This window comes from Aspergillus thermomutatus, assembly GCF_002237265.1.
Source record: "Aspergillus thermomutatus strain HMR AF 39 chromosome Unknown NODE_341, whole genome shotgun sequence".
NCBI classification, from domain to species: Eukaryota; Fungi; Ascomycota; class Eurotiomycetes; order Eurotiales; family Aspergillaceae; genus Aspergillus; species Aspergillus thermomutatus.
In genome coordinates, this window is record NW_020798391.1 from 1 (window position 1) to 24783 (window position 24783).

The window sequence follows — 24783 nt, forward strand, 5'->3', positions numbered from 1 at the left end:
TTGAGCGGGTCTGGCGCATCATGGCGAGGGCGTTGTTGCGTACGGCTGCTGCAGCTGCAGCTGCCGCAGTGGTTGTTTCTGGGGGTCTATCCGTGGACTCGTCTGTCCTGCGAGACCGTGACTGGTGCCGTCGTTGGAGCGCTGGTCCCTCGTCCTGGAAGCGAAAGGTGCGTCGGTAGCCTGGGCAGGGGCGGCCGTATTTCCGGCATTGGGAGCATTGGGGGACGGCCTCGTCGCACTGTCATTGTCATTGTCAGCTACGTCGATGGATGTCAGTAGGAGAACCAACCTTGATCCGTCTTTCGCGGCACAGAGAGCAGCCTGTGCTATGGGGGACTCCGACCATCGTGATATTTACAGTCCACAGCCAGCGTGGATGAAACGGTATACGACAATGATCGAGAACAACCTGGCAAGAAAGGAATGTGTTGAAGGAGTGTGTGCTTGACAAAACTCAGGTCAACATCGCGAGGAGCCACCTTTTGACCTTTTCTATCAGACATTCAGACTATCCATACACAGTCAAACGGATGTAGAAAAGGACCCCAACGGCCGAATCTGGGTACGAGCACCACGTCGAATCATGACGTCCAGACTGGCAATCGCAAGTCCGCAGGGCAGACATGTCAACCTTTTTTTGGATCGCCATCTCGACCCGGACGGTTGAGCTCTGATGATCATGCAAGGGCCACGAGGTGTCCAGAATCAGGATCCAGATCCGCGGGATTGGCCCCCACGGTTCTTGAGTCGACGTCGTCGTTGCACTTGCAGTCATCGAGAATCAGGATGTCCGTATGCTGAGGCAGCTAGTCGACTCGTGCTGCTGAGGCTGACATGGTCTTTGCAGTTGACCACGCACAGTGGACTGGTATAATTATCCCTCCTGAACGAACTGCCCAGCAAACCATGGGGCCATGGCATGATGAGCGAAGATAGAGGATGAGGTCAAACTCTCAAACGGTAGCTCGATCGAATCCGAGAGTCGCATCCCCAATTCCCCACAGTCCAGCCCACAGTGCGGCTAGTGATTAAAATAGCATCATCCTCGTAGAGCAGAGCATCTGCATGATCAATGATTGGCACGTTCTCAGCGCGGCTCTCGTTTAGACGGGATATACGAGCCAGCATCGATTCTCTGCTGATCTGTGCTGATTTCCCCTCTGAAACAATCGCCAAAGGTCAAACACGATGGTGGCCCACTAGTCTCGTGTTCGTCAGGTATCTATCCTGGAATGAGGAGATGCACAAGTCTGTCCTCGTATAAGGCCCTATTCTATCTCCATATGGTTATAATTGTTTGGATGGATGGATAGAGTGCTTACCCTCTAATATTAACAGTTCTCTTGGCCATACTGACTGGCAATGAATTCTGACAGACTAGAATAGCAGCACAAGATGACATGCCGCTATCTTCTCATTGTCTGTTTGATTTGCCGATTGAGTGTATCGATGTCATTAGATACCAATCTTAGGAAACCAGAGCTTTGTCTAACGGAATAATGCTGTGATAGTCCAGAGATGCAAGTACATCAGTCTCCCCAAGAAAGATCAAGATCAAATCAGCGGCAAACTCGGACAAACTAACAAACATCAGATGACAACAAAGAAAAAAGCAAAAGCCTGGATGGTATCCTCATTGTCAAAGAAGACGACGATTGACATCCACGAATCACGCAGATGATATCCGCAACCCCGCAGTCTCAATATGACTCTCTCTCCTGCAATTAACCAGAGTTACTCCGCAGTCTCTCGATGATTGGTACGGGGAAGCAGATACAGACATGAGCCTGCAATAGTAGATGATGCGATGCTCATTGCCTTGAGATATGCCTGCCCGTTATTGGGTTCCAGACATACCAGTGGCGTTTCTGCCAATAACTGTCAACAGGATCGCTTCACAATGCATGGAGCTCTGGCTAATGCATTCTCTCTCGACAGAGTCAATTGATTCCACGGTCCTTACTGACACAGTTGCATATATAAAGCTCCTGGCCACTGGTCTCCTTTGTTACAATCTCTGACCAGTCAACCAGCCATACAATCATGCCATCCAGACATAGCCCTTCCAAAGTCCTCGTACCGGAGAAGCTCTCTCCAGATGGATTGGCTCTCCTTCGTGCATCGCTCCAAGTGGACGAGCGAATGGGTCTCGGTGCGGATGAACTTCTCAAGATCATTCCCGAATATGACGCTCTGGTCGTACGGTCCGAAACCAAGGTCACGGCCGCTCTCCTACGAGCCGCCAAACAGCTCAAGGTAGTTGCCAGAGCGGGAGTGGGAGTGGACAACGTGGGTGAGTTGAGGCCCAGCCCGACTCATTGACCACACTGACAACCTCAGATGTTGAGGAAGCCACCAAGTTAGGCATCGTCGTCGTCAACTCGCCGTCTGGCAACATCGGGGCGGCCGCAGAACATACCCTTGCCCTGCTGATGGCCATGGCGCGGAAGATCCCCGAGGCCTGCAGCAGTCTGAAGAGCGGCAAATGGGAACGGAGCAAGTTTGTCGGAGTCGAAGTGAAGGGCAAGACGTTGTCGATCATCGGCTTGGGAAAAGGTGAGCTTCCTTTCTCATCTTTAGGAACGAGCTGACAAGACAGTCGGCTTGACGGTCGCACGGCTTGCCAAAGGCCTGGGGATGCACGTCAACGCGCTCGACCCGTATGCGTCCCCTGCCGTTGCGGCGTCCGCGTCTGTCACCCTGGTCTCGTCGCTGGCGGAGCTGCTGACCACGGCCGACTTTCTCACCATCCACACGCCGCTGATCGCGTCGACCAAGGGGATGATCTCGACGGCCGAGCTCGCGCAGATGAAGCCCGGCTCCCGCATCCTCAACGTCGCTCGCGGCGGCACCATCGACGAAGCGGCCCTGCTGGAGGCACTGGAGTCGGGCCATCTAGCCGCCGCCGCCATCGACGTCTTCACGTCCGAACCGCCCCTGCCCGACTCGACGGCCGCACGGCTGATCGCCCATCCCCGCGCGATCGTCACCCCCCACCTCGGCGCCTCCACGGTCGAAGCGCAGGAGAACGTCTCCATCGACGTCTGCGAGCAGGTCCTCCAGATCCTGCACGGCTCCCTCCCCCGGAGCGCGGTCAACGCGCCCCTCATCCTGCCGGAAGAATACCGCAAGCTGCAGCCCTTTGTGCGGCTCGTCGAGAAGATGGGCAGCCTGTACACGCAGCACTACGCCTCGACCGTGGGCGGGTCCATGACGCGGAACACCTTTGATCTCGTCTACCACGGCGAGGTGGCGGGCATCAGCAACACCCGGCCGCTGTTCGCCGCGCTGATCAAGGGCCTCCTGGCCCCGATCAGCAGCTCCGAGGGGATCAACATCAACATCGTCAATGCGGAGCTGGTCGCGCGCGAACGCGGCCTCTTCGTCAACGAGCAGCACTCGCGCGATCCGGCGGATCATTCGTACTCGTCGCTGGTGACGCTTGTCGCCCGGCCGCCCTCGCGCGCCTCGTCCCGTGCGCCGGGGGAGGCAGCCACGGCTGCCTCTCAGGCCGGCCCGGGGACGCAGGACCAGCGCATCATCTCGGGGACGTGCAGTGGGGACCAGCCGTTGATTAATCGGCTGGGCCGGTTTGAGACCTCGTTTGCGCCCGAGGGGACGCTGCTCATCTGCGAGAACTACGATTCTCCGGGGAAGATTGGGGCGGTGGGCAGTCTCCTGGGGCAGGAGGGGGTCAACATCAACTTTATGACGGTGGCTCCGGTTTCACGGAAGTTTGTGTCTGTAGACTCGAAGCACGAGGCGTTGATGATCCTGGGGATCGACAAGGTGGTGGAACAGAGAGTGGCCGATGGGCTGGTCAAGGGGGGAGGAGTGTTGAGCGCGAGTGTCATTTCTCTTTGATGGCAAGATTCAGACTTGTGGCTTCCTGGTGATCAGTTTAATCTATATTCCCTGCACTGTGGCAGATGACCGGTCTGTTGTTGTCGATCTCTGCAGTCACACGCATATCACATTCCATATCCATATCTGTACATACATAAACATTGCATTCCCTTTTTTCCTCTTACCATGAATCCTTTCACCTTCGTATCTTTACGGAATAATTAGATCATCATCATCATCATCTCATCATCGTCAGAATGAAAACACCCTTCATCCCCCTCACCCTGTTCTCAATCACCACAGCGACAGCCCTCCAATCCCCCCTCGACCCAGCCATCAACATCAACACCAACACCAACACCAACACCAACACCATCAACAACAATGCCCTCAACAACAACAACAACATGAAAACAGGCAACCCCATACTCCCAGGCTGGTACGCCGACCCCGAAGCCCGCATCTTCGACTCCACCTACTGGATCTACCCAACCTACTCCGCCGCCTACGAATCCCAAACCTTCTTCGACGCCTTCTCCTCCCCAGACCTCCTCACCTGGACCAAACACCCCCGCATCCTCGACTTCGCCAACATCCCCTGGTCCACCAACCGCGCCGCCTGGGCCCCCTCCGTGATCCGCCGCCCCGCAAGCGCCACCGCCAATGGCAGCTCGCCATACGATTACTTTATGTACTTCTCCGCCGGGGACGGGGCGGGGATCGGGGTTGCGCGATCGACCACCGGGCTGCCCGAGGGCCCCTTTGCGGATGTGCTGGGGAAGCCGCTTGTGCCGAGCACGGTGTTCGGCGCGGAGCCGATCGACGCGCAGGTGTTTGTGGACGAGGACGAGCGCGTGTGGCTGTATTTCGGCGGGTGGAGCCATGCCGTGGTGGTGGAGCTGGGGAGGGACATGGTGAGTTTGAAGGGGGGGTATCTGGAGATTACGCCGACGGGGTATGTCGAGGGCCCGTGGATGATGAAGAGGGACGGGGTGTATTATTTTCTGTTTAGTGTGGGCGGGTATGTTCTCTCTCTCTCTCTCTCTCTCTGGATGGAAGTATGCTGGAAGCGCAGCTAATTGGTGAGGGAGGGGAGTAGATGGGGGGATGACTCCTACGGCGTGAGTTATGTCACTGGCGCGTCGCCTACGGGCCCGTTTACGACGGAGCCCGTCAAGATCCTCTCGGGGAATGCGACTGTCGGCACGGGGACGGGCCATAACAGTGTGGTTACGCCTGACGGGAGGGACTACTATATCGTCTACCATCGGCGGCCGGTGAATGACACCGAGCGCGATCACCGGGTGACCTGCATCGATCGGATGGAGTTTGATGCAGAGGGGAATATCCTGCCGGTGGTGATTACGGCTGAGGGCGTAGATGTAAGGCCATTGCATTAGCCTGTCTAGTACACATGCTTTATCGATACTGTGCCAATCGTATATACTTTTCTGTCAGAACGCCAAACTCCAGTATGCATGGGTATCATAGTCAAAACATCGAGCTGCGCTTCTTATGCAACTTGGCCTCCTCCGACGTCCGTCGAAACCCAAAGAAACTACTCTTCTTTGGCTGCAGCGGCCCCTGACCCGGTGGCCGCGCCCCGGCCCCCGACGTCTGCGGCTGCACGAATTGCACCGTCGAGTGCGGTCGAGGCGCGGGCACAGCGCCAGGCGCATGCGGTCGCGCAGTCGGAGTTGGTCCGGGCATCAGGTGCGACATGGACGGTGCCTGATGGTGGTAGTAGTATCGTGGACTCGGCCGCGGAGGGAGATGCGGGTGCTGCCGCGGGGGCGGTTGAGGACGCGGTGACTGCGCAGGAGGACATGCAAGGTTCGTGGTGCTGGCGCGCACCTGCTGCTCCTCGCGGCCGTAGATCTTCTGCAGTCTGCGAGTCTCCTTGTCGATTTCGGCCTGGCGCTTGCGGCGAGCCCTTTCCTCTTCTTCTAGCATTTTCTTGGTCCGTTTTTCTTCCTCCCTGCGCGAAACTTCTTGCTTTTTCTTCTGTTGCTGCGTTGGAGCCGGGGCTGGTGTTGGGCTTGGCCGCGTGGCTTGAGTTTCCGTTGGCGCAGGCTGTTTGTCGTTGGCTGTTGTATTCGAAGCTACGACCGGCGTAGGCTTCTGACTGTGCGAGCCCGTACTGCCATTGACAGTACTGACCGTCGGACCAGCCACAGGCTTCCTGACGACATCATCCCTCACAATTCGAAACGTATCCTTTATCGGTGTGAAGTAGACATCCCGGATCGTCACCGCTCCCAGCAAGAGCACAACCTCCAGCCCCTTGAAATCCTCCATCTCAACCCGGTACAGGTTCGGCTCGTACAGCGTCAGTTCCCGTAGCGCCTTGAAAATCGACAGCGTGATATCCGGCTCCTTGCTCTTCGCCCTCCCCTCGGGCAGCGTCGACGTCTTCCCGGACAACAGACACGTCAGATCCTTGGACAGCTTGCTATCCTTGCGCCAGCTGAAACGGAGTTTCGGGGTTGTGTCCGCCAAGGCCGGGTCGGTCTGCGTGCGGTCGAGCGTCGAGGCCGACGGCTGTCGGAAGGTGTGCTGCGGCATCTCGAATTCCCACGTTGCGGGCGTGTTCCACGTCTTGTGCTTGTAGCGGATCGTCACCTGCTGGTCGGGGTTGTACAGGTGGACGATGAACTGGGAGGGGAGGATGGGTTCTGGGGGAGGCGTGACCCCGCCGTTCTGGCGGATCGCCTCGGCGGATAGACTGGGTTGCGTCCATTCCGGGATGATCAGTACCTCGCCGTAGACGACATCTGGCACGAAAGGATCGCAGAGCGCGACGGCATAGCGGTTCTTGGAGGAGGGGGAGGAGGGATCGGGGTAGCGGAGCGTGTAGGCCGGTTCGGGGTCGTCGCCGTGCTGGCAGAGATAGATAGTCCAGAGGTGTTTTTGCTGGTCATTTGGTTTGAGATAGAAGGCTGTCGTCGTTGTCTGTCTGTCAGTCAAGCTCTCTTCCTTTCCTGGCGGCTTGTGGTCAAATGACGTACTGGGAAGGTTCTCGTCAAGCATTGTGCATGAGTCTCTGCGTCACATTCAATGAGAACCGCCGGTCTGCAGTTGGTGAGAAAATTTGGCCATTGATGGAACGGCCTCGCGTTGAGTTATACCACTACTGATGGAGAAAGAGGAAGTTGTTTCAGAGGAGCCTGGCGATGTGCCTGGGGCTTGCTTCTCTGGGGACTGGGGTACTGCGCGTCTGCGCCACTGGATCAGCACTAAAAATAGCCTTTTTACGTGATTGCATCTTGCCTTGTCTCCCCATAGCTTGTAATTAAATTTAAAGCTTACTGAACGTTTCAAATCGTCAAATAGGCAGATATATATTTACCAGACTATCTATCTTCTCTGCGATCTGTTACTATCCAGAAGCATTGACTGAGTGTTGATAGGCTGAATTGTTTATACTGCCGTTTCACCTTCATCCATCCGTGTATCACTATCATATCTCTCAGGAAATAGGCAGAACTCAATCGACTTCATGGCGACCAGCTATTTGCACAAATAAATAGGTTATATGCTGATCTGGCAGGTCCTTGACCATGTAACTGAATCCGACCTAGGACTATCCAAACTCTTAAGGTACTATCCGACAGAAACATTCTGACGATACAATCGAGACAGCAGGACTGCACGCAGATATGACGGCGAAAAGATGTAATGCACACGAAAAACAAGCGGTCAATCTAGTTGCCTTGAGCACTGCCTCGAAGGATGGGGTCAAGTCTGCCTCGTGGAAGGGTCCACCACTACCGGTCAACTTCGTGCAGTTGGGCTATTCTATCAAGTGCTCTGCCTCAGCCCAGGTTGATATGCACTCTATGTGACCTCTGGACCTCTGGTGCTTTATGTGTTTACTGAAAGACGGCATGGACTTGAGTATATTGACAGAGGATCTTGCTATTCAGCAAATAATTCAGTTGATGAAGTACATGATCCTCCAAATCTGGTTATCAGCTGCGTTCGTGTCTTCCTGCCTGCTGAATCTCGAGCTCACCCCCTCAGACCAATGCATTTCATCATAGGGTTGTGATCGCGAGATCGTACGGACGCATGGCCTGGAACGAATTAGTGTCTGTTCAGTCTCTGATCTCTCAAGGACGTACCATATACAAATAAGGCCAATCCGAGTGAATGCAGGCCGGCTTGGTCATATCAAATTGTGTATCTAGAACCCGGTTAGTTCTCTCGTCCCCCGTTGGGAGTGGAATCCTAACCTTGGCAATAGATCTGTACTCTCCTGTAGCCAGCTTCTCATCGCACCTTTCAATGTTCGGGCATCATTCAGACGCAGTATCTCTGCCAGTATCAGGGTGTTTGTCCGCTCTATCCAACATCCCTGGCGTACATCAGTAACGTCTCGCTCATTTAATGGGAAGGGATAACTTATTCGGCGAGCGTCTCGCGTCTGTTGAACTGGCTTACATGGCCCCGTGAAATAAGTAGAAAGCAATCCTATACCCCGTAAGCCATATACCTGTGGATCCGGACGTACCTGAAGTCGAGTCAAGTTGAATGCCATTGTCAAAGTCCGAGTTGCCATGACCTGATCCAGATTAGCTGTCGTCTTTTCACGGGGAGGGTTCGGGAATTAGGAGAATCATGATATATTTGGCTCTGTTATCTCGTTGAGTTCAATGAATGCACTCCATCTTGGAGAGTTGATAGTGTTCTGTTTCCGTTAGCTATTGACGGGTTGGGGTCACTCACTAGTACTTAACTGATATCTGAAGATGATCACAGACTATGCAGAATCCTGAGAACAGACATTAGTATTTGCTTGCCTTTCCTGGGCGGGCTTACCTGGTCGATACTGCTCCGATAGAGTAAAAGCATGAAGGCATTCCCTCGTCTGAGATGATCTGGAAGGCCTCTGGCTGATTGCAAAAGGCACGCAGCAATCGATATTCTTATAGACGATGGCCAACAATGAATGACTTGACTTGACCACAGCCTTTGTCGCTGTCTCAGTGTTGCGTCTCGTTTGTTCTATTCTGGTCGACTCGGGTAGCTTTGTACTTTTGTCTCTCAAGCACATAATGGCTATTGTTCGAGTGTTGCAAGTCTCCGATCCGAGAAAGATTCCCTTGAAGAATCTGATCGAGTCCAATCATCGATGCGATCTCGAACCTTGTTCCCTGTCGGGGGCACGGATGTGAAACGGCTGCCTTTGTTGCTTTCGGCGATCGAGATACCCGGCTTTGTTCGATCCAACCGCAACCCTTGACATGGACTCTTTATTTTCCTCATTTACAATCAGATGAAACAGCTGAACCAATGGATTTCTCTTCTATCTTGCATCTATTTTCGTCGCGATCTATCTTCTATCCAAGTTTCATGCCAGCCTCCAACCCCTGGCAAGTCCCAGCCAGCGTCTCAGACTCTGACACCATCGACCTCCTTGCCCTGGGGAACCTTGGCTTGTTCTCGCTCGGCCGTGCTCAGTTGCAAGCCTTGGTCATCCCATCCTTGTGTGCCAAGCCTGTACAATATCTTTTGTCTCTGACGGTCTAGCATCGGGCCGTCCTTACCACGGCGATGGCGCGATTCCTCTGTCTCAACCAGTGTCGCATTATCGCCGTCCAGAGCGTTACCTTCCAGGTCATCTATGTGTTTTTCGTCGGAGAAGACAAAGGTGCGGTACTCTGTGTTGTTCCAGCCGGTTCCTTACAAGTGTCAGACGCATTGTTTCCTGGTCCCAAACAATCCTCCGGAAAGATGAGAAGAGGAGGACATACCCTGGTATTGACTGCTATCCTCCCAGTCCTCTGTGAAATAGTGCAGGAAACCACCGTGCGTGACGACAATGATCTCCTTCTCCGGTCTCGCCTTCAGCCAGCGCCGAGCCGCACGCGCCCGCTTCTTGATCGCCTCGTTGGTCGGCGCATAGTGACCAGTCTGAATGCCGTCAATATCCCTTCTCCATCGGGATGACGAATGGGGCCCCAAAGGGAACAAACCTTGCTGTTCCACCCCTCCTGCACTAAACTCGTATCCACAGGGATTGCCTTCTCCTCCATCTCCTTCCGCAGAACCTCCGGGTCACTCCCCGTATCGCAGGGAACGTCACTGGTCTCCTGCACATCCGGCAGCAGCACGATCTTCATATCCTTGCGCTTCTCCAACACGGGCTCGAAGCTCTGGAATGCAGTGTAGATTGTCCGTCGGAGAGGCGACGCGGTGATCAGCTCGATCCGATCATGGAAGGGGAAGCTCTGGCGAAGAAGGCGACATTGTTCGTTTCCGAGGTCGGTCAGGGAGGGATCGTGGATGACGTGGTTCGCTGTGCATAGGTTGTGGACGCCCTGGATGGTGTGGTTAGTTTGGAATATGTAGGAAAGATGTCTGGACGGAGGAAAATACCTGAGCATGGCGAACACAGTGGACAACTGGCGGCATTTTGGGAGACTCTAAATTCTATATCTAGATACGAATCAGGACATAAGGACCATCTGAGCGTGGGGTAGCGGGGTAGTCAAGATAAATCCTAGCAGGATACACATACCTATTGCGAGTACAGGCAAAGTGGGATCCTTTAAATATATGACAGGAAGATGAGGAAAATTGCAAATCTGAATTTGAGGAAGTTGGAGAACAATTAATCAGTAAGGTTCCTGTTGGTTGCGACAGGTTTGAGTCAATCCCGGAGGACACCGCACCGTGGGGGGGATGTTGAATATGACTGGACAACACCAGGTTACAAGACTTACCTATGGAATCTCTATACGAGACCGTAATAGCTCGCCTATGCACGAGAAGAAAAAAATCAGGAGGGTAGTGAAGAAATGAACAAATCAGCCCCGAAGATCAGGGCGAGAGCAATCATGGCAAATCCAGCGTTTTCAGGGCAGCAACGTCATTTGTCGGGGGAAACTTGTCCGAAGTCATACAGGCAGGTTTGGCGAATCAACCCGCAAGGCACGAGCAATGGACACAGAAAAATGAGACCTGTCATGGACAACTTATAGGCCCTTCATGAATATTGATCATACTATATACAGCAACGGCCTCTATGGCTGGATCCCGAAACCACCTAAATTCGTCCTATCCTCCCATGCACCTTGGCCATGAGTGGCACCGCAGTGATGTACGGCAAACCAACCAACCAGAGGGGTATTCTCTAAAGCGAACATAATACTTTTGATGGATTGGAAATCGAAGCAGCAACTCATCAAGCAACTCCAAATCCCCGAGCATTTTCAAGAGCTTTGTTGAGCTTCTCTTCCAAGACACTCTTCGATGAGTATTCCGGCAAAAGTAATCGACCAAAACAGGTCAAACTGGTCGGAAGGCGCTGGAGAGATGTTAGCCTGATAATGCAGCAGCTGAAATAAAGCCGAGTAAACTTACAGCATCACCCACACCATTTTTTTGAATGACGAACATGATGCTCGCAATACCGTTGACCGGAACACGATCACTGGCCGTGACAAACTCCAAGAGCTGCGCCTTCTTCTCTGCAGAGAAGCTCTTCACAATGCTCCAGAAATCTCGGATGACTCGGTGCTTGGGACTAAAGCCACCTTCATATCGGGCATGACGTTCCAATTCTTCCAGGTCAATCTCCTGAATTCCTTCCACGACCGTCTTGAAAGCCTCCGGCGTAAAGATTGACAGGGCCGCTCGGTCTAGACAGGTATAGAATCCCCGCGCAAACGCCTCAAACTGGGCTCGGATGGATTTATCAGTAAGCCAGAATATGTAGTCCTTGACGAACTGAGCACGGTTTTGATTCGTAACAAGGGAAGCCTCCTCAACTGGAGGCGTCGGGATGCGATGGTCGAGACGCTCTGATGTGGTCCGATGCGACGACCCGCATGCGAGGAGATCAGTCTGGTCCGCAGCCATCGAGCAGGGAGGACTCAGCTCTGCGGGGTCAGCATGCTGAGACAGCTCCGACCAGTTCGTTGAAAGTCCCAACGACTTGCCGCGGCCCCTTGCCCGCAAGGGCCATACAGCGTCTCTATCAACCTTCTCCATGTCAACCGTTTCAACGGCGCCAAAGGCTTCGAAGCTGAATTCATATGTTCGCATGAAGACATCTCCCACATCGCCCTCCTGCCACGACAATAATAGCTCGAGTCCTCTCGCAAGCTCCGGCCAGCCGTCCCGGATATGCTCCAAGTGTTTTACTTTGAGTCCGAGTAGCTTGCGGTAGAAGGCAATCGGAAAGTTGACCGGTAATGTCAAACCGTTATAGATTGCAAGCGACATGAGCAAGCCCAGGAGCTCAAATTTGTAGAGGGGCTCCAACGAACAAGGTTGGAACCACGATATACGGGTTCGTGTGTCCATTGTGAACATACCATACGATGGATCCAGGGCTTCTGCCATGAGGACTCGGAAAAACTCCTGCTGGACACCGCCGTGATCGAGACCTTCCTCACCTTCGTCTATTCCCATCTGCACTTTCAGTGGACGCATCAGCTCTCTTTTCTCCCGCCGCCAGAGTTGGTTAAGAGCATCGGTGAGCACGTTATCACGGCGGACCATGAGAACCAGATACGTAGACATCGATGTCTTCATCTGTGTCAACAGCATAACATCATCTTGTATGGGAATCGGTCCGAATGCGGTTTGGTTCACGTGTCTCGAGGTCGTCATGGCAGCCTCGTAGTACTTGGACATGGCAGCGTAGTTCAGGGCGCGGAAATAAATGACGAGTGCAGATGGAGGAAAAAGGAACGAATAGGAAAGCAAATGCAACGTTTTGTTATTGGTCAACCTTCCAATCCATTCCACAGGCATATCCAGGGGTTCCAGCCGCTCGCAGAGAAACGGAGTGTGGAAATCTTCCGGGACCAACCCCAGGCGGTTGCGATGCTTGTACATTCGTGACAGAATCTCCACGACGCCTCCGGCGGAGCTGCTCCGTGAGATCTCAGGATTACCGTCCCATTCTCTCAGGAACAGAGTCCGAAGCCATTCGGCGATAATAGCGGCCGCAGCTGGTGGGAGTTTAGCGCGGTCTGACTCGTCAGTTCCAGCCCTTACAAGGCTGTAATGGTCGCCCAGGTTGTTCATCAGAAGATCCAGGGCACTGTCTTTTCGCTTTTTGGAGAAATCTTGGAGGCAAGGATGACGTGCTTTCGATATCTCATAAAATGCCAAGCGCGCGGTAAGAGCACGCACCAAGCGGTCAATTAACCGCAAAGCCAGTTCGTGCTCAAGCTTGTCAGTCAGCTCGACAATGGCCTGTGCCTTTGCGGCAGGGAGCTTTTCCATGTCTGCACTCGAAGCCACAGTGCCAAAGGCGCGCATTTGAAGGAGGCCTCGCCACGTGTGCGCATCAACTTGGGGAAGACTGCTGGTGAGGGCAAAGAAGGCAACGGTTGCGATATCTGCCGCGTTAGCATCAGCCAAATGGTCGCCGCCCTCGAAATCAGATGTCCGCCGAGCGATGATTGGAATAGATGAGGGCCCTGTTGAAGTTGAGTTGGTTGACGAACGGCGTGATTGGCGGCCCGGCATTGAGAGCTCTTTTGGTGGCATGAACAGCGTCTCCACGGCGCGCCACAGGCTATGAAGGGCAATATCCCACGGGCATAAAGTGAAGAGCTTGCTCAGCGATGGTTGTAGCTGCTGCAAATCAAGCTTCGAATTCGAGTAACCCTGCTCTGGGCCAGTCGTCTCTTCTCGAAATGAACGAAGTATTTGCCTGGTGGAACCCAGTGAGTAAAATACACTCTGAGCAAGAAACGTATACACTCGACGCTGGCGGGATGTCGCAAACAGCCATTCTGGATTCTCAAAGTTCCCTGTAGATTCCATGTGACTCAGTTCGTCCCTCCATCTCTGAGCCTCTTCGTCAGATTGGACCAGCATCCGCGCCAGCCCGTCAATGATGGCGCCATTTAGGTGACTTAGCGTTTGAACAGCCAGCGGTCGTTCCGCCTTTTGACGGGGACTTTTGCATTTTGGCTGGTCATCGTTCGAAGATTGTGTTTCCGATGGCAAGTGCTCGTCTCTAGCTGCCAGCGGCTTTTCGGCATCCTGATTTTGGACGTCATTTAAGAATTTCGCACTATCCCATGATACACGCCTCTCCTTCTTGCGCTGTGTCTGTGTAAAAGACCCATCGAGACCTTCATTTCTGCCGCGATTTTTTTGCGGGCGATGCTTCAATGCCGGCGGCGATGGTATGTTGACCAATCCGTCAGTATCAAGATGCGCATTGTAAGAGAGCTTTCGGCTCGGTCTCAATTCCGGCCGCCCCTTTGCCTCTTTGGCTTTGCGGGGACTATGCTGATGCTGGTCCGTTTCAATCAGGGATATTCGTCTCACTTGGTGCTCGGGTTTCGATTCGACTGGGGGAACTCGTCTACTCGCACCCCGCGCCGAAGGTGTATGGGGAGCACCTCCAGGCGACTTATTTTGCAAGTTTGAATGCCGCCTCGCGTACGTGGATCCCGTAGTGGTATTTGAATGTTCGCAACTCTCGCGTTTGGGTGACCGAGCGTGTTGCGTGCTCAAACGATCTGCATCTGAATCCAGCGCATCTGGTGACTGTCGTAAGGGGAGCCATTCAACCATTCGTAGCGAGAGAGTATCAAATAGGTTCTGCGTAAAGGATTTGGGGTCTTTCATCCGTTGCGACGCGGTTTCGTCGTCAACAGGCTCGGGCTCATTCTGTTCTCGCAAATCCATATACGATCCGGACCCTCTTCTGGCGTTATCATAGGGCTTCGCGGATGCTGCATCTCGATTGAGCAAGGCTCTATTTGCCGGTATATTGCCAGCTGTCCTGCGACCCGAGGCCGATGAGGGACTGCGTGCTTCCGTACGGTCGGTCGATGCTCCGCGGCTTGACCGTCGCGACGGACGAAGATGATCGTGAGACGACAGCTCCGATGGGACGCGCTGGGTATTACGGCAGAGACCACTCTCCGGATTGTCCAAGCTAGCCAAGTAGCAAGCCAGGGTCCGGGCACTTAGCTCAGTGTAACGGCGATACGGCCCTTCTGAAACCCTCCGCCTGTAACTCGCGCAGGTCGGAGTGCGGCAGGCAGGATCCTGACATCCATGGAGAAGCTGGTTTTTGTACCTTGAATCAAAAACTCAATTAGCCATGATTCACTCCTCGCCGGGTTTACGTGTTTCGTGGTCACACTCACTTCCGAACAAGAAGATTGAACTGGCGCCGTCGCTCCTCTCTATACCACAATAGAACTTGCGCCGGATCGGACACATCGACGGTGTTCTGAACAATAATATCTGGTGCGTTCGAAGGAAGCTTTGACCGATGGAATTGAGACCGGTCGACGCCAGCATCGTACGAGCTCACTGAAGCTCCACGGAGCCTAGTCATCTTCGCGAGCTGAGGAGCATACCTGAGCGATCGCAGTCAGGATGAACACCCTTCCTATGGTACCTATGAGATGTCGAATAATATGGTTTTGAGCAAGATGGTAGGTTTGGTTGGAATAGTGAACAGCGTATGCTGACGGCCACCTGTTCCTCCCCCAAGCTGATATCATCGCTGGAGAGGCATCATAGCCTCAGGCGCCAAACCCCATGATGGGAGATGACTAAAGCTACTGGAACAAGTAATGATCCGGGCATATAAAGGCTAAACCAAATTGGGGTAGCATTGTATCCAATTAACCTAAAGCGAATTAGCTTGGTATGGCACGTGTCCTGGACGTCATCGCCACTGTTCAAAATTACAGCCTTAAAGCGGCAAGGCGAGGATTTTGTGCGGTTCGGATGGAACATTATTATCGGAGCTGATTATTGATTATCAATAATTTCTTCGATCAGCATCCATCAAGTGAGATCAGGAAAAGCATACTGATCGCCTGGCACCCTCTGGTTGCCTCTCTTTAACAGTAGCTTGCCTTTCTATATCTTCTTCAGGACCTGATTCACCCGTTACTTCGTCGTGCTCGAGTTTTCGCATCGATTTGTACCCCGCTCGAATTTCATCCCACAACCGATAGTGGCAATCAACCACTGCACACTTTGTTGTTTGATACCCTTATTGTTTGGTCGATACTTCAGTAGCTTTCAAAATGTCTTCTCTTCCTTATACTTGCAACACGTGCTTGGTTGCGTTTCGGAGCAGCGATGCTCAAAGGGATCACATGCGCAAGGATTGGCAGTAGGTTTTCCCAGAAGCCTATGGCACCTCTGTCCAGCCACTAATGTCAATAGTCTGTATAACATGAAGCGCCGTGTCGCTTCTCTGCCTCCGGTATCCCAGGAAACCTTTAATGAAAAAGTCCTTGCCGCCAAAGCCACCTCCACCGCCGCTGCCGCCAAGGCCTCGTTCGAGAAGTCCTGCCTCGCTTGCCAGAAGACATTCTACAGCGAGAACTCGTACCAGAACCATGTGAAGAGCTCCAAGCACAAGGCTCGCGAGGCGCGGATGCACAGAGACCTTGCGGATGATTCGTCATCCGTGATGAGCTCCACGTTCTCTCTGGGCGAACCGATCAACAAGTCTCGGGGAGGCGACTCGGATGTCGCCAAGGTTACCGAGAATCTCAAGACATCGACGATCGAGGAAGAAGACGAGGACGAGGACGAGGAGGAGCTTGAGGACGATTCCGAATACTCGCCTTCCCGCTGTCTGTTTTGTAGCCACAAGGCTTCGGACCTTCAAGAGAACACGGAGCACATGCGCAAAAGCCACGGCATGTTTATCCCCGAAAAAGAGTACCTCGTCAACCTTGAGGGCCTGATCCACTACCTCTACCGGAAAATCAACGAGAACAGCGAATGCCTCTACTGCCATGCCATCCGAAACAGCCCCGCCGGCATTCGTACTCACATGCGGGACAAGGGCCATTGCATGATCGCCTTCGAGACCGAGGAGGAACAGATCGAAATTGGCCAATACTACGACTTCCGAAGCACATACTCCGACGATGAGGCCGGGTCAGTAACCAGCGAGACACCAGAGGACGGCGGAGTCAAGGTGTCCGGCTCAGACGGCGACGACGACGGCTGGGAGACGGAAACCTCGGCCTCCTCACTGGACGAGGACGACGAGGACGACGACTTCGATTCCCACAGAAAGGCACCGGTCGTGTACCAGACCGAATACGAACTGCATCTCCCCTCCGGCAAGAGCGTCGGCCACCGCTCTCTCGCCAAATACTACCGCCAGAACCTGCACAACTACCCATCCAGCGAGGAGCGGATCGCGCGCCAACTCGCCATCGAGAACGGCGAGGTCGAGGAAGAGCGGCCCCGGGGCCGCAACCCCACCCGCGCCCTTGTCACCCGTGCCAATGGCGGCCTGGGCATGATTGGCGCTACGGACGATCAGAAACGGGCCGCGGCCATGTCGGAACGCAAGGACCGGACGCGCGCCATTCGGCAAGAACTCAGGTACAGAGACCGGGTTAACCGGGCCGCGAACAACCAGAAACACTTCCGGGTATGTTTGCATCTTGCATCTGTTTCTGACCAGCTCAACAGAACGCTAACGTTGACTGCTTGTAGGACCCTCTTCTGCAATGATCACTGTCGCTGGTCTCTCTTTATTATCACTCAATGGTTGTTTGGTTTCTGTCAAGTGGATTACTTGGAGTTATTCAGGTGGCATGCATATACATGGATGAGATGAGATGATCGAAATATCAAAAGTCGGACAAAAGAATACATATAACGAATTTCTAAATTTCGTAGTGCGGTATAGGCTATTTACCGTCTCTCTACAGTCATTCTTATGATGGAGGAAAAGAGACAAGTCGATTAGACTAGGTTGTTTATAGGCTAGTTATGCATGGGAATAAGCTTCCCGAATGAAGGATTCAAAGGAATACTGTTATCGTTGGCTCTTTTCGTAGTCACATGCAGTATGCTCATACACAGGCGCTTACATCAAGGACTCGCTTGCACGATCGTCGCTCTGGCCGGCAGAGTGATGGAGAGGTAGAGGAGGGAGGAGACGCTTTCCAACCACGAAAAAGGTCATTGAGACAACAGCGGTGCTTCTTCGTCAGGCGGGCCGTCTGGGTTCTTCGCGTTGGACTTGTGCTTGCGGCGTCGTTTCTTCTTTTTGGTCCCGTTCGTTTGTGCAGCGGGAGCGGATTGCTCCTCACCAAGATCGATGAGCTGGCCGTCCTGACGAACAGGGAACTTGGGCTGCCTCGTGGGCGATCTCTCGTCATCGGAAGAGGTGTTGCTGCTGGTGGTGTGAAGGATGACTTTGCGGATTCCGTTGACGTCGACGATTTGTTCGGTGATGCTGCCGCTGCGGGCGGGTCCTTTGTGCAGGTAGCTACTGCCTAGTCGGGACCGTGACTCAGGCCGGTTCCGCGGATCGGATGATGTGGTGCTGGTGGCGATGCTCGTCCTCGACGGTGGTTGATCATCCTGCTCTTCGCGGACGGCTTCTGGAATGGATATTTCGGAGGTCCCGTTTTCCGTGGCTCGATTGTTCATGGTTCCGTAGCCTAGCTTGACAGCGTGAACACCGTCTCGGGCGTCCATGCCGGATTGAAGGAGTCCAGCTCCTATGCCTCCGGCCAAGCCGACAGATGTAGTGTTCATGGTCTGTGAGCCCGAGGTGCTGTGGCCGGAATCCATGTCAGTGTATCCCGATCGGGTGGGAGAGCCGCTCGCTCGCTTGATCTTCACATTCTGGTACCGAGTTTGACGAGGACGGCTGGCCAGGTTGGAAGGTCCAAGGTGCTTCAGGTGTTCGCGTATCTCGTCGGTGGCCCCTCTGTGAGTGAGGAAACCATCAGTCGAGTCGGAATTCTTGTCCGAGGTTTGAAGGCGCATATGAAACCGAGGCGGAGGAGCTTCCACGGAGCTGCGACGCCGATCGACAGAGGGCATACGGGACTGGCCATCGGTTTCCACCAGATGCCCCCCAGACCCAGGAGGGAGCATAGGCGGTTCCTCAACGATGCGGCCTTTCGGAACGCGAGACTTGGGAGCCGGAGCCATGCGCCTAATTGCCTTGTGTACATCGATGAAGACATCGGACTCGTCGATGATTTCCCTACTCATGGGTCAGTGCCATTCGGCGGATAAGGGACGGAACGAAACACATACTCGCCAATTAGCTCCTCAATCACGTCCTCCAAGGTGACAACTCCTAATGCACCACGATCCTCACCAGGATATTCCGAGACGAGAACCATGTGAGACTTGCCCTCCTGGAAGAAGTTGACAATGTCCAGACAGCTGGTCTCGGGGCGAGTCTCGGGAAGCGTTGCCAAAGCGAACTCTCGCACACGCTTGCAATCCTCGGGATCGTAGGTGATTAGCATCTTCACCAAGAGCATACCCACAAAGTTCATAGGGTTATCGGGGGCATGGATGGGAATGCGGGAGTACCCCTGGGACAGAATGAGATCCATAGTCCCTTCGTCCAACACGGTATCTGCCGACATGGTGAAGACATCTTCCATGGGCGTCATGATGCTCCCGACGGACTTTTCTTTAAGGTCAAGCACAGCGCTGATGATGGTGACTTCATCTGAGTTGAGCTGTTCTCCCGCCTCCCCCAGAGTCTTGTGCAATGTCACCAAGGTCTTCAGGCCAGCCTTCTTGTAGATTGTTCCGTGATCTTTACCCAGGAGTTTGTCCAGCAGCTTAGCCACAGGCCAGGCGACAGGCGACATAAGGTACATGAGCGCTAGGACACAGGGAGCCATCCAGGCACCGATCGGGAGACCATAGCGGACGCATATCGACTGAGGAACGATTTCACCAAAGATCACTGGGACATCGTCAACACAACGGCAATTGGAGGAGTACCGATCCAAGGGCGGGAAGAACATATACCGATGAGAACAGTACTGCCCAAAACAGCAGGCCAACCTCCTCCGAGCGATCGATCGAGGACGATGGGGAGAGTCTCGTTGGTGATGACGTTACTGAGCAGCAAAGTCACCAGAACCCAATGTTTTCCTTTCTGAAGGAGTCGAAGCACACTAGCGGCATTCTTTCGTTCGGATTTATCGCCTGAAGATTTGATGACTTGCAGATAGACCTCATCCTATCCGATTGACGTGGAGGGTTAGGTTAGCTTGGCTTAAGCGACCGACACTGAGAGATCGTGGGGAAAAACATACTTGGCCCATCAAAGCAATAGTCAATCCAGCAAAGGCACCGCCGCTCAGGACGAGCGCAGCGGCCACACTGAGGTAGAGCCATAAGCTCGGGTCACTGGGTGGCTTGGGGTCGAACTCATGGCCGCCTGAGCTCTGATAGTGATTGCGAGAGACGAGTGTAGGAGCGGCGGAGATGAGGGGTATCTGGGCAGAACCCAAGAGAAACAATTTCGCTAAACCGAGAACAACGGGCCTGGAGGCCACGTAGCGGTTTGCAGAAGGCGTAGCCATCAGCAGTGGTGAGGGAGTAAAAAAAGCAGGTGAGGAGTAGCGAGGGCTACTGCAGCGACATATTTATGCGGGAAAAGAGATGAGTCTGGAGCCTCTTTCTACCTTAGTCTAGTCGACGCTCCCAAAAGAGTTTCGGGGCCGAGCGGTACGGTGGATGTCCCGATGACGTGCGGTTTCGACCAGTCCTCAAGCTCTTGGGTGAAAGTATGAAAAGACTCTATCGACCTAGCTAGTTTTTCCTTTCAGTTATGTCTGAAGAGGCAGAATCGACGAAGGATTCCTCGATTGCGGGAATTGAATTGATCGGCTAAATCAACAGCAGCAAGGACTTTCCACCATTTTCTTGCGGTTTTTCTTTTTGCGAACTAGATCTCGCTGGGTTTAGTGCCTGAGGCCTGTATTCCACCCCGATCCGGGCTAGATCTGAGGAATCCACAGCCAATCAATTACCTAAACCAATGCATGACATGTACTAACCAGAAATGGCTAGCGCTTTGTCACGGAAGCCATTTTCGATGCTTCATCAAGACAACAGACTTTCATCAAGAGCAAAGGACATCACTTATGGCCCAAGATTGATAATTGAATCCCCTTTGGCAATCTTGGATGATTTCAAAGATGGAGTGTACAACAACCAGGTGTAAGTGTCTTCCTGTTAGGGATTGTACTCTCTTTTACCGTCTATCCAATAGTTCCGTACTCAGTTCCTGAACAGCTCGTAGAATTGTCGTCCTCGATCTCCTTGAGCGATGCTACTGCAGTTTCAATGCTTCAGGCCAATCTGGATTGCCATAATTGTCTACAGCGAAGAATATGCAAGTAGTGGAAAAGCTAAACATAGAGTAAAGGAACCAGAGTCCGAAAGAAGATGGAGCACTGAGCAGAGAAACCTCGACAATAGAAACAACCAAAGTCAAGCAAAGTAGATGGGATTCGGGACAAAAGGCAAGTAGTCTGTTGTTGGAAGAAGCATGGCCAGTATGGCAGATGTGGATGCTGATTACATGGCCATGTCTATGGGTGTACAATTGGTGCGGAGCTGTATGCTTGATCTGACAGACGGATTATGGAGTGGCTGGAGACTACTGGGTAAGGTAGTTGCTGACCCATTGACATCGATCTTGTTACATAGACCACTGGTCCTAGAGTGCTGCGTACTTGTTTAATTGCTGAGCATAGAAGAGGAACCCAACTGATGTAGAGAGTCTATCCCTCTTGCATGACAATAGTTATGAGTAACATCAGACTTGATATGCTGCTTCCACCTTGGCTGATCTGTTCCCCTCTCATAAAGACTGGCTCGCATCTCGGAATCCAGCTTCTCTGGACTGGTAATCTCCGTAGTCAAAGTGAATGATCTCGAGAGGGTGATATCGCCCTGATCCACCGTAGTGACATAGCATGGAGCTCTCACCACCAAGGCCAGATGCTTCCATCACCTCGAGATGATGCCAGTATCTTCTCTGGACTCGGATATTCACTTCTTATAGCCTGTATCTCGTTCAGACTGACGCATACACCAGAACCAGCCCCCCAACAGAAGTGTGATATTCACTCTGTGCCCGTTTCCGGCCCGGTTCTGCTGCTGGTTTCCCTCGCTTGACATGAGAACATTCACTCGACCTCGCTTATCTGTTGCTGAAGCAGGTTTTGTTGATTCTCGCCACTCGTTTTGTTGTGTTTGTGCCCCTGCCTCCTGCTCCCTATTTCTTTCTCTTCTTCTTCTCTCTCCCTCCTCTTTCTCTCCTTCTTCTTCTCTGCGCAAGCATCTTCCTATTACCATCGTTCCATCTTCCAAAGCTCATAAAGCAATACGAACACTGCGAACAAAATATCTCCATCTCAAAGCATCTCATCAAGCCTCAATCATCTCTTTTTTGTTCTCCTCAAATCGACCTCCTCAAGAAGCCACCAAGTGCTTCTTTTCGCTCGACAACATTCCTCAAGACAAGAACCTCGTGTTGTCGAATTCTTTTCCCCTCCACCACCTCCCAAGCACCATGACTTCTCACGTTGAGATGTACTTCCTGTACGGAGAAGCCTACGACGAAGCCGCCCCAGTTACCAGGGCAGAGGCCTGGCTCCGTCAGTTCGCTTACGCGGTCTTGACGACCGGCGCCGCGCTTTCCTTTGCGCTCGTCACTCTCCTGGGGGTCATGGCTTTGTTTTGGGAGGATCTCGCTCCCTGGATCTCGGCCGTCGCGAAGAGACTCGTCTCTCCGATCCTTGCCGTGGTTGCCGCAGCCAGTTCGCTCGTTATGCAGCTGGCCAGCGTTCGCTCTCGTCAGGAGCTCGGCGCCACTATACAGGATCGGGTCAAGCGGCCGATTGTCGACTGTCGCCTCGTCCGACTCGTCTCCGCCGTTGTCAGCTGGTGGTTTCCCTCCAATCAACCCCTGACAACAGTCTGCCGGCTAGCCGGTTCATCTGTCTGCGGTATGACCGCGTACGTGTGGCTTCTCTTCCCTCTTTCGCAGTTCCTGTCCGGCTTCGCCGACGGTCTGCTGACTGAGACGAAGGAGTTGTCTCTGTACTGCATGGGCATCCACGGACAGTGGACCGTTGCTAGTCGGCTTACCTGGCGTCAGTGGGGGAGGGTCGCCTACTGCAACGGTGAGGAGACCGGACTCGAGTTGCGCGCGATAATCGAGGACGATTGGCAACTGCCTCGTCTCTTCGACCTCGACGGCGAGATCCACCACCTCCGAGTCCTTGCTTTCGTGGTTGCCAGTGTCTCGCTCGCCATCACGGCGGCGTGGTCGTTCCGCGCTCTCTCCGAGACCGCCTTGTTCCAGCGTGTCGTCGTCGCCTTCCGGCAGCCCTTGTCTCCGGGCCAGAGAGCGGACCACGTCGCCGGCAGCGAGACACAGGTTTCTGGGTCGTCAATTACCAAGCGGCAGGATGACTTGTTGAACCTGATCAGCAGGTACGAAGGCATCCTTTCCGAGAAGGAACGTCTCCTGTCCGCAACGACCCAGAAGCTTAGGGCAACCGAGCAACGGATGGAGGATGGCTGGGCTCAAGTCAAGCGGCTGACTGCCCTCCAAGTCAAACGCGCTGAGGAAACTCGCGCCCGCGAGTCGACCGACGTTGCCCAGTTGCGACGCAGGCTCGCGGAAACGGAGGCGCAGCTCAGCCTGGCCCAGGGTAGAGCGAGAGCGGTGGAGGATGATGCCACTGCGAGAGTGCGGTCCCTCTGCGATCAAGTGGCCGAGCTGCAACAGCAGCTGCAGGCCCAGAGGGAACAGGCGGGGGACATTTCCCTGGGCGAAGTCAATTCGCTCAGAGCCGAACTTCAGGTTCGGAATGACCAGCTCGTCGCCATCGAGCACCGCCTGGCCGCCGCAGAGGCCCGAGAGCGTGACTCTCGTGGCCGGGCAAACGATACCGAAGCCGAACGTCGCCAACTCGCCGATCGTGTCCACGAGCTCGATGCTCAAGTCCAGGAACTCACTGCCAAGAACGAGGTGCTCCAGCCCTTGTGCGACGCCCTGTCGCAGGAGTGTGGTTCCCTGGCGGCAATCCAGCAGGAGCGCGATGACGCCTTCGGGCTGGCATCCGCCCTGCAGCACGAGCTCGTGTTGACAAGAGCGACGGCGGACAATGCATTTAGGGAATCCCAGGAGTCCCTCTCTCAGACTCGCGCAGCCGAATCAAACCTCCGACAATCCATGCAGGAACTCAGGCACACCTGCGACTTGACTCTCGCGCAGGAACGTGCCGCCAGTGCCCGGGCCCAGGCTCGGGCTTCTGAACTTGAGGCGGAGGTCGAAGACCTCCAAACCAAGGTCGGGCTGGCCATGAGGGACGCACAGAGGGCCCAGGAGAGGGCGGTGTCTGCCGAGAGGACCATTGGGGTCCTCCAGACGCGCCTCTCCAGGCATGAGGACGCTGCCCGGGGCGCGTTGCAAGAGATCCCCAAGCGCCAAATTGGCAACTTGGGGTCCATCTCCACCGCCCTGGCCGAGAGCGAGGTGAAGGTCGCCCAGCAGCTGGCCGAAATCAACGACCTCCGGCGCCAAGTCGAGCAGCTCAAGCTGCAGGGTTCTTCGGGCCCGACCGACAAGGCTGTCCAGGAGGACGTTCAGAAGCTGCGGGCTGCCCTTGATAGGGTACGGAGAGAGCGGACGGAGGACCAACTCCGTTGGGACAAGAGAACGCGTGGGCTGGAGGAGGACAACCGAAAGCTGCGCATCTCTCTGTCCAACGCTGAGGCAGCGTCGGCCCGCCGTCCTGGCGGTTGCCGGCCTCCTACTCTCCCCTGATTTCCTACAGGTGCTTGTTCAGCCCACCTGGACCGGCCTGGGAGTCCCGTTTCGGCGGGGCTTTCACGGCAACGGGCCGGTGGACCCCTGAACAGAGTTCCTGGATCGGGGCCCTATTACTCCTTCCCTAGATGTCGACGTTTCGGCTCGGTATCCTCGCAGTGGCATAAGGTGAACGGGGGCGGCGCGTGTTGCGGAACGTGGGTGGGCTGGGGTCCTTGATGGACACGCACACGGCGCTTGCCAGGGATAAGGGGGGCAGTGGAGGAAGGAATTGCCTTCGGGCCGGGGACTTGGACTTCAGGGATGGATTTTGGGTCTGGGGGAGGCGGGCATGTGTTGGTGGG

The 24783-nt window shown here is 54.2% G+C and overlaps 8 protein-coding genes across 8 annotated transcripts; 4 read left to right on the forward strand and 4 right to left on the reverse strand.

Annotated features, from left to right (window-relative positions):
• Positions 1 to 2043: 2043 nt before the first annotated feature.
• On the forward strand, positions 2044 to 3864 carry CDV56_100494 (D-3-phosphoglycerate dehydrogenase; the record flags this gene model as incomplete). The annotated part of the gene is made up of 3 exons (XM_026754113.1): positions 2044 to 2293; positions 2341 to 2556; positions 2600 to 3864. 3 exons carry the CDS (start codon positions 2044 to 2046, stop codon positions 3862 to 3864), a joined length of 1731 nt encoding a protein of 576 aa, XP_026610221.1.
• A 239-nt stretch (positions 3865 to 4103) lies between these two features.
• CDV56_100822 (glycoside hydrolase family 43 protein) lies at positions 4104 to 5246 on the forward strand (the record flags this gene model as incomplete). Its single annotated transcript, XM_026754441.1, has 2 exons — positions 4104 to 4867; positions 4946 to 5246. The coding sequence occupies 2 exons, from the start codon at positions 4104 to 4106 to the stop codon at positions 5244 to 5246; spliced, it is 1065 nt and encodes a 354-aa protein (XP_026610222.1).
• A 91-nt stretch (positions 5247 to 5337) lies between these two features.
• CDV56_101016 (uncharacterized protein) lies at positions 5338 to 6876 on the reverse strand (the record flags this gene model as incomplete). Its single annotated transcript, XM_026754635.1, has 1 exon — positions 5338 to 6876. One exon carries the CDS (start codon positions 6874 to 6876, stop codon positions 5338 to 5340), a length of 1539 nt encoding a protein of 512 aa, XP_026610223.1.
• Positions 6877 to 9240: 2364 nt separating this feature from the next.
• CDV56_101598 (uncharacterized protein) lies at positions 9241 to 10263 on the reverse strand (the record flags this gene model as incomplete). Its single annotated transcript, XM_026755217.1, has 4 exons — positions 9241 to 9530; positions 9603 to 9762; positions 9825 to 10169; positions 10228 to 10263. The coding sequence occupies 4 exons, from the start codon at positions 10261 to 10263 to the stop codon at positions 9241 to 9243; spliced, it is 831 nt and encodes a 276-aa protein (XP_026610224.1).
• A 772-nt stretch (positions 10264 to 11035) lies between these two features.
• CDV56_101840 (HECT domain protein) lies at positions 11036 to 15172 on the reverse strand (the record flags this gene model as incomplete). The annotated part of the gene is made up of 3 exons (XM_026755459.1): positions 11036 to 11158; positions 11215 to 14908; positions 14979 to 15172. 3 exons carry the CDS (start codon positions 15170 to 15172, stop codon positions 11036 to 11038), a joined length of 4011 nt encoding a protein of 1336 aa, XP_026610225.1.
• Positions 15173 to 15875: 703 nt separating this feature from the next.
• CDV56_102495 (putative C2H2 finger domain protein) lies at positions 15876 to 17331 on the forward strand (the record flags this gene model as incomplete). Its single annotated transcript, XM_026756114.1, has 3 exons — positions 15876 to 15964; positions 16018 to 17248; positions 17314 to 17331. 3 exons carry the CDS (start codon positions 15876 to 15878, stop codon positions 17329 to 17331), a joined length of 1338 nt encoding a protein of 445 aa, XP_026610226.1.
• A 453-nt stretch (positions 17332 to 17784) lies between these two features.
• Positions 17785 to 20171, reverse strand: CDV56_102745 (putative DUF21 and CBS domain protein (Mam3); the record flags this gene model as incomplete). The annotated part of the gene is made up of 4 exons (XM_026756364.1): positions 17785 to 18823; positions 18877 to 19546; positions 19612 to 19825; positions 19902 to 20171. The coding sequence occupies 4 exons, from the start codon at positions 20169 to 20171 to the stop codon at positions 17785 to 17787; spliced, it is 2193 nt and encodes a 730-aa protein (XP_026610227.1).
• A 2000-nt stretch (positions 20172 to 22171) lies between these two features.
• Positions 22172 to 24436, forward strand: CDV56_103268 (uncharacterized protein; the record flags this gene model as incomplete). The annotated part of the gene is made up of 1 exon (XM_026756887.1): positions 22172 to 24436. The coding sequence occupies one exon, from the start codon at positions 22172 to 22174 to the stop codon at positions 24434 to 24436; it is 2265 nt and encodes a 754-aa protein (XP_026610228.1).
• Positions 24437 to 24783: the final 347 nt, after the last annotated feature.